General features: G+C 63.7%; 3 protein-coding genes across 3 annotated transcripts in view; 2 read left to right on the top strand and 1 right to left on the bottom strand.

The window, feature by feature from the left end:
• Positions 1–307: 307 nt before the first annotated feature.
• Positions 308–2,061, top strand: PFL1_01705 (uncharacterized protein; the record flags this gene model as incomplete). Its single annotated transcript, XM_007879215.1, has 3 exons — positions 308–352; positions 472–1,867; positions 1,976–2,061. 3 exons carry the CDS (start codon positions 308–310, stop codon positions 2,059–2,061), a joined length of 1,527 nt encoding a protein of 508 aa, XP_007877406.1.
• Positions 2,062–2,578: 517 nt separating this feature from the next.
• On the top strand, positions 2,579–6,682 carry PFL1_01704 (uncharacterized protein; the record flags this gene model as incomplete). The annotated part of the gene is made up of 8 exons (XM_007879214.1): positions 2,579–2,867; positions 2,980–3,064; positions 3,140–3,300; positions 3,387–3,730; positions 3,844–4,077; positions 4,153–5,657; positions 5,760–5,902; positions 5,988–6,682. The coding sequence occupies 8 exons, from the start codon at positions 2,579–2,581 to the stop codon at positions 6,680–6,682; spliced, it is 3,456 nt and encodes a 1,151-aa protein (XP_007877405.1).
• A 134-nt stretch (positions 6,683–6,816) lies between these two features.
• PFL1_01703 (uncharacterized protein) overlaps positions 6,817–7,423 on the bottom strand; it is a gene marked incomplete at both ends in the record, with an annotated part of 973 nt that continues 366 nt past the window's right edge. The window contains 3 exons of the mRNA XM_007879213.1: positions 6,817–6,838; positions 6,930–7,119; positions 7,292–7,373. Coding sequence (XP_007877404.1) covers positions 6,817–6,838; positions 6,930–7,119; positions 7,292–7,373 — 294 coding nt within the window. The remainder of the gene's footprint in view (positions 6,839–6,929; positions 7,120–7,291; positions 7,374–7,423) is intronic.

Here is a 7,423-nt window from a genome sequence, read left to right as displayed (position 1 = left end):
CCATCAGAAAACCGCCTCGTCGAGCAGCCAGCAACGCAGCCAGCAGCAGCAGCAGCAGCAGCAGCAGCAGCGGCAGCGCTGAGCTCAGGGCACCCCCATCCCGTCATCCGGCGAAGCAACGGACAGGCATGCAGTTGGAGAGAACAGGACGAGAGAGGCCTAGGGTGAGAAGAGAGGGACCCTTTTGGTCGTTGCAACCGCCACTCTACACCTTCCCACCCCTCCTCCACCACCACCACCTTTCACCCTCGTGCCGGTCACCCTCGACGCCACGTGCCATCCCTGTCGCCACCAGCATACCCTCGACATGATCTCCGGACTCCTCTCGCGATCCAGCGTCGCGCCCGCCAGGGTGAGTGGCGAACACGCTCCGACTGTCGCCCTCGGTGGAGTCACAGTGGCGCTCCTTTCTGACATCGTCCCTGCCCACCTCACTTTGCCGCGCCACACTGCCCATTTGCCACCCTGCAGGCCTTCCAGGCTTCTACCCTCCCCCGCGTCGTCTCGGCGCTGCCCCGCGTCCAGGCTCGTGGCCTCGCCACCGGCGCTGAGCCCTACGATGTCCTCGTCATTGGCGGTGGCCCCGGCGGCTACGTTGCCGCCATCAAGGCCGCCCAGCTCGGGCTCAAGACTGCCTGCATCGAGAAGCGCGGCACCCTCGGTGGCACCTGCCTCAACGTCGGCTGCATCCCCTCCAAGGCCATGCTGAACAACTCTCACCTCTACCACCAGGCCCAGCACGACTTTAAGTCGCGCGGCATCGAGATCAAGGACATGTCGCTCAACCTCGACACCATGCTCAAGGCCAAGAGCGGCGCCGTCGGCGCCCTCACCAAGGGTATCGAGGGCCTCTTTAAGAAGAACAAGGTCGACTACATCAAGGGCACTGGCAGCTTCGCCAGCCCCACGTCGGTCAAGGTCGCCCTCAACGACGGCGGCGAGACCCAGGTCGAGGCCAAGAACATCATCATCGCCACCGGCTCCGAGGTCACCCCCTTCCCCGGCATCGAGATCGACGAGAAGCAGATTGTCAGCTCCACCGGCGCCCTCGACCTTCAGAAGGTGCCCGAGAAGATGATCGTCATCGGAGCCGGCGTCATCGGCCTCGAAATGGGTAGCGTCTGGAGCCGACTCGGTGCCAACGTTCAGGTCGTCGAGTTCCTCGAGGGAATCGGCGGCGCGGGCATCGACGGCGAGATCGCAAAGACGTTCAAGAAGGTTCTCGAGAAGCAGGGGCTCAAGTTCAAGCTCGGGACCAAGGTCGTCGACGCCGAGAAGAAGGACGGCAAGGTCTACCTCAACGTCGAGGACGTCAAGAGCGGCAAGAAGGAGCAGCTCGACGCCGACGTCGTCCTGGTCTCGATCGGGCGACGACCCGTCACCTCGGGCCTCAACCTCGAGGCCGTCGGCATCGAGAAGGACGAACGTGGCCGCATCATTGTCGACGACGCCTACAACACCACCTGCAAGGGCGTCAAGTGCATCGGCGACGCCACCTTTGGACCCATGCTGGCCCACAAGGCCGAGGAGGAGGGCATCGCGGCTGTCGAGGTCATCGCCTCGGGCCACGGCCACGTCAACTACCAGGCCATTCCCGCCGTCGTCTACACGCACCCCGAGGTCGCCTGGGTCGGCAAGACCGAGGAGGACCTCAAGAAGGAGGGCGTCGAGTACAAGGTCGGCAAATTCCCCTTCCTCGCCAACTCGCGAGCCAAGACCAACGCCGACTCTGAGGGTACCGTCAAGTTTGTCGTCGAGAAGGAGACCGACCGCGTCCTCGGCGTCCACATCGTCGGCCCCAACGCCGGCGAGATGATTGCTTCCGCCGTCCTTGCAATCGAGTATCAGGCTTCGGCAGAGGACATTGGTGAGTTGCTCCCGCGGCGAGCGAGCGGCAGTCCTCTTGCGCTCGACGTGACCAGACTGCTAACGCCACACCCTCGTTTCTCTCTTTTCTCAATCCTCGATCGCCCAGGCCGAACATGTCACGCCCACCCCACACTCTCCGAAGCGTTCAAGGAGGCTGCGATGGCTTCGTACGACAAGGCAATCCACTTCTGAAAATGCGTGCCTCCCATGATACTCCCTGTTCGCTTCTGACCTGTTTCCCCAGATGCTCAGGATCGATACATTGAATTGACTAGATTGCACACTCAAACATGACTGGACAGACGCTCGTCGGGACGAAAGTTTAGTTACCTGCCCGTGGTCCGAAATCTCGGTCTTCGCAGCTGACACCAAAAAGACGGGCGGGGCCGGCAATTTCTCTCCGCCTGAGCTGAGAGACAGGTTCATCCTCTTGTCCGTCTTGGTCTGGCGCGCACGGGTTGATGGCGAGGTGGCAGGCCAGGAGGAAACAGCATCTTCATGAAACATCACACCACAACTGCTCTTCTTCATCGGGGTTTTGAAGTCATCGCGACACCTCCACATTCATGTGTTGCAGAGCGCTGAGAGACGTTTCGGTTGCGGACCTTCTTGCCGTATTGTCCGTGCGCGGCGCTTCTAGCCATCCTCGTTAGTGGCCACCATTCAATCTTGACTTCCTCCAGCCGCTGCGACGCCCGCAAAACAAGCTATGCGGCTCTGCATGCCTTCTCATCAGCTCTGGCTCTGGCTCTGCCTCGGTCTCTTGACTTTGTTCTGCCAAGCCTTCCAGATCCCGCTCGTTGATCGCCTGGACCCTCCCGCCTCGCTGCACAGCCCAGCGCCCATCTCTGCGGAAGCTGCTGGAGGCAAGGCCCGTCTCCGACCCGAGGGTACATCATGGAGCAAGTCAAAGGGCACCAACAGCACCGCCGTCGTGTGGGACAGGTACAGCCTTGCCGTCGGCGGCGGTAGCCAGAGGATCTTTGTCTTTGCTGCGGGTAAGCTGGCCTCGGCGGTACTGGCCGCGCCGATCTGCCGGCGATGCTGCCGGGACTGACTTTCATCGCTGGTCGCTGCCGTCTGACTGTGTCCATCGCCGCTGCTGCACAGAGTTCCACCCATGGCGGCTGCCCGTCCCGAGCCTTTGGCGCGACGTCCTGCAGAGGATCAAGGCGGCGGGCTTCAATACGGTCGAGTGAGTGGCAGGTAGCACTTGTGCGATGGACGGCCCACGACGGTGCTAATCCGCCGTCTTGCCGGCGTCGTGCAGCATCTATACGCACTGGGGCCTCATACAGAGCAGCCCAGATCCAGAGACCATCAGTCTCACGGGCGTCAACGACCTCGACTCGTTCCTAACGGTCGCCAAAGAGGTCGGCCTGTTCGTCATCATACGCCCGGGCCCGTACATCAACGCAGAGACGACTGCCGGTGAGACCGGGGATCTTATCGATGCAGGTTCATACAAGAAGCTGATTTCTGCCGCCCTGCCTTCGGCCGCCCTGCCCTCGGTCCAGGTGGCATGGCGCCGTGGACGACTCGCCTTGATGCTATCCTCCGGACCAACGACAGCGCATGGCAAGATGCGTGGAAGCCCTACATCCACTCGATCGCAAGGGTCGTCCGCAGGCACCAGCTCACCTACGACGCCAGCACCGGCGGCTACGGCGGCGGCAGCGTCATCCTCGTTCAGGCCGACAATGAGTACCATTCCGGACCCACGCAACGCGCCTACATGCGCACCCTGGTGCGCTCCCTCAAAGAGTGGGGCGTGACGGTGCCCATCACCTACAATGATCCGGACCGAGAGCGCAACTTTGTCGATCTAGTCGACCTCTACGGCCTGGATTCCTATCCGCAGGTGAGAGGTCGATGCTCGCCGAATCCGTCGTCGGACACGTCGACCGCTCACGCTCCTTCGCCGCTCCTTCGCCGCGCCTTCGCCGCTCCTGATCCACGGAATCGGCCCTGCAGCGCTTTGACTGCTCCCATCCGGATCGGTGGGTCCAGCTGAGGACCGACTATCTCGACTACCACGAGTCCACCAACCCGGCTCAGCCCTTCCTGGTGCCCGAGTTCCAGGGCGGCAGCTACGACCCCTTTGGTGGCCCAGGCTACGAGGCCTGCCAAGTTATGACGGGCGCCGACTTCTCCAAGGTCGCCAACCACGCCTTGATTGCCCAGCGGGCCACGCTGCTGTCGATCTACGTGAGTGGTGGCGTGCGCGCCCTTCGACTGCCCGCACATGAGAACGGTACTGACGGTCACCTCGGTCCGTCTCAGATGGTCTATGGAGGTACAAACTGGGGCGGCTTGGCCGAGCCAGACGTCTACACCTCGTACTCATACGGCGCCGCGATCACCGAGGCGCGAAGGCTCACGGCAAAGTACGGCGAGTACAAGGCGCAGGGTCACTTCCTGAGCTCGTTTCCGGACATTGCCATGACCGAGGTCCAGGCATCCGGCGAGGGCCACTGCATCATCGACGTCCGACAAGAGTCGACCGACGGAAGCAGACACTCGATCCCGCCAGCGGAACTCTGGTCGACGGAGCTGCTCAACCCGTCCACCCAGAGCCGGTTCTACATTGTCCGCCAGCACGACAACACGAGCCAGCGGAAGCTGCGCTACAGCCTCGAGGTCGACACGATGGGCGAAAAGAGGGTGCTCGGCGTCGTGGGCCAGCCCGGAGGGCCGGGCGAGGCGGGCATCCTGATCGACGGCCGCGACAGCCGCATCATCCCCGTCGACCAGAGGATCGCGCCGGGCTTGCTGCTGCGCTTCACCACGGCCAACGTCTTCTTTGCCGGCAGGATCGGCGACACGCTAGCCGTCATCCTGTACGGTGGAGCCGAGGATACCTACCAGTGGGCTCTGGCAGCGACGCCCGAGGCGCGGATCACCTTCGAAGGTCTCAAAAGGCACGGGGATGACGGCGCGGCAGCCTGGCAGCTCACGCATGCGCTCGGCGAGGGCGGCCGGTCTATCGAGGGGACCTTCCGCATCGCGCCAGAGAGCCAACGGGGTTCGACCTTCTCGACGGTGCGGACGAAGGAAGGCCTCGACATCTTGCTGGGCATCTTCAGCACCGAGAGCGTGGCTCGGTCCTATGCCCCTTTTGTTCGCTACGCTGTCTCTCAGTCGACCTCAACCAGCGACGATCAGAACTCGATCTTCGGCCTCTCCAGCGATCGCATCCTGGTCAGCGGCGCCTACCTGGTGCGCAACGCCAGCTATTCCTCGACGAACTCGGAGCTGGATACGCTCCACCTCTTTGGCTCCATGGACGCCGACCAGGAGCCACCGATCGAAGTCTTCACTCTCCCCTCGGTTCGCCACGTTCTATGGAACGGTCAAGAGGTCGGCTGGCGCGACATCGACTCGGTGGGAGGTCACCTTTCGCTCGACGTGCCTGGACTGAGCGACGCCGCCAAGCGCTGTACGCCGCCAAACCTGGCCGAAGGCGAATGGAGGTACGCCGACTCGCTCCCCGAGGCGTCCCTGTCCACCGACTTCGACGACAGCGCATGGACGCGGGCGAACAAGACAAGATCGTCGAACCCGTACTGGAGAGACCGGAAGGTGCAGACGCAGGGCCAGGTCCTCTTTGCGAGCGAGTACGGCTACCACGGCAACACAATCGTCTGGCGCGGAACGGTGGACGGACGATCGCTGCCGTCGCGAGAGGTGGGGTTCGAGATCGAGGTCGAAGGTGGCAAGAGCTTTGCCTTCTCGGTCTACTTCAACAGTGTTTGGCTCGGCAGCGCAGAGGGCGACCGCGAGCATGCGTGAGTGGTCGCAGCGGCGGCACCGCCGCCCGTGGTGCGAGTCGACCAAGGACCAGAGGCTGACGAGTTTGTGCCTCTCTCGGCTCACCCGAGTTCCTGCAGAGCGGCCACGGGTCGCTTCGTCCTGCCGCGTCGGGCGCTCAAGAGGGACGGCGCGAACGTCATCACCGTGGTTCAGGACCACATGGGCCTCGAGATGGAGTACGGCGCGCTGCCGATCGGCTTCGACGACGATGATGAGCGAGGTGAGTCGATGCTGCAGGCGCCTGCTCGAAGACTCCCCAGCCCCCGTTTTCTGACGCCCACGCTTGCTCTTCCTTCGTGCCGCAGAGGAGCTCGAAGCCGTCAAGCTGCCACGCGGTATCCTCTCGTACTCGTTCTTCGATGCAGCGGCCGACGCCCCTCGATCTTCTGGCAATATCAGCACGCCGAAAGTCGAGTGGAAGGTGGCCGGCAACCTTGACGGCGAGGCGGGGCCGGATCGGGTCCGGACGACCTTCAACGAAGGCGGCCTGTACGCCGAGCGTCAAGGGTGGCACCTGCCCGGTTTCGACGACTCTGGTTGGACGGTGCGTTCTCCCACCGCCGGTCTGGACAAGGCGGGCTGGATCGGCTTCTTCCGCACCGAATTCTCGCTCGACGTCCCAGACGGCCACGACTTTTCCTTTGCCGTCGTCGTTCCTCCCCACGCTCCGTCGAAGGGGGGCGAGGAGGCGAGGGAAGGAGGCCGGGCCGCCAGCGAGGGCAACTATCGCTTGCAGATCTTTGTCAATGGCTGGCAGATGGGCAAGCGGATCAGCAGGCTGGGTCCGCAGACCGTCTTTCCGGTCCACAGCGGCGTCTTGGACCACCACGGCCGCAACACGCTCGGCGTCAGCCTGTGGAGCCTCGGAGAGCGGGACGAGGACCGCAAGCTCGAGGACGACATCAGGATCGTCGTCCTGCAACGCGCGACGGGCGAGTCGAGAGACGGCTACGTGCTCGAGGCGCCGACGTGGCGGGACCTGAGGGCAGGCTCGGCGTAGCGCGACGCGGTAGGGAATCCCCTGTGAGATGTAACCTTACGTTGACGAGCGGCGTGGTTGTCGGTTGCCCCGGAAGCGGCGACGACGAGAATGTACATGATACAGCCGCGATCCTGGTGCGGACATGCAGGTGCTCATTCCGCGGATGCAAAGGGGCTGCGGCCGAGCCGTCGAGGAGAGGTCCAGTCAGCGGCATGCCCGTGTCAGGCGACGATACAGACAGGACTGACGGGGGGCAACGACTCACTTTTCGATGCTCTCGAAGCCGTCGGCGGGATTGATGACGGTCAATGCGGTGCCCCGGAGGACGGCCAGGCCGAGCGCCCTCGTCTTGGATGCGGCTGTGATCTCGCCCGTCTCTGGGTCGCGCAGCGTCTCCTCGACCTCGTCCATGACTAGGTTCATGAGCTGGTCGTATCCCTTGAGGATGCCTTGCACTGCGGGGCGCACGCGGCGGAAGGAAGGCGGCGACAAAAGGCGGCGTAACGGAGCGAGGGAAGGGGTCAGCGACATCGGTCTGAACGCAGCCCACGAGCGCCAGACTGGGCGAGACGACGCGGGCGAGGGCGAGGGCGAGGGCGAGGGCGAGGGCGAGGGCGAGGGACCTACCTTCACGACCGCCGGTGAACTTGACCCGGATCCGCTTGTCGACGTACTTGGAGAGATCGAGGATGGCCTCCTTCTTGGGCCTCTCTGAGCCGGCACCACCCCGTCCACCTCGACCGCCCCGGGAGGCGTTGC

Source organism: Pseudozyma flocculosa (genome assembly GCF_000417875.1).
Source record: "Pseudozyma flocculosa PF-1 unplaced genomic scaffold scaffold00004, whole genome shotgun sequence".
NCBI classification, from domain to species: Eukaryota; Fungi; Basidiomycota; class Ustilaginomycetes; order Ustilaginales; family Ustilaginaceae; genus Pseudozyma; species Pseudozyma flocculosa.
Note: the sequence above shows the minus strand (reverse complement) of the source record. Positions and strands in the feature narration are given on the sequence as shown.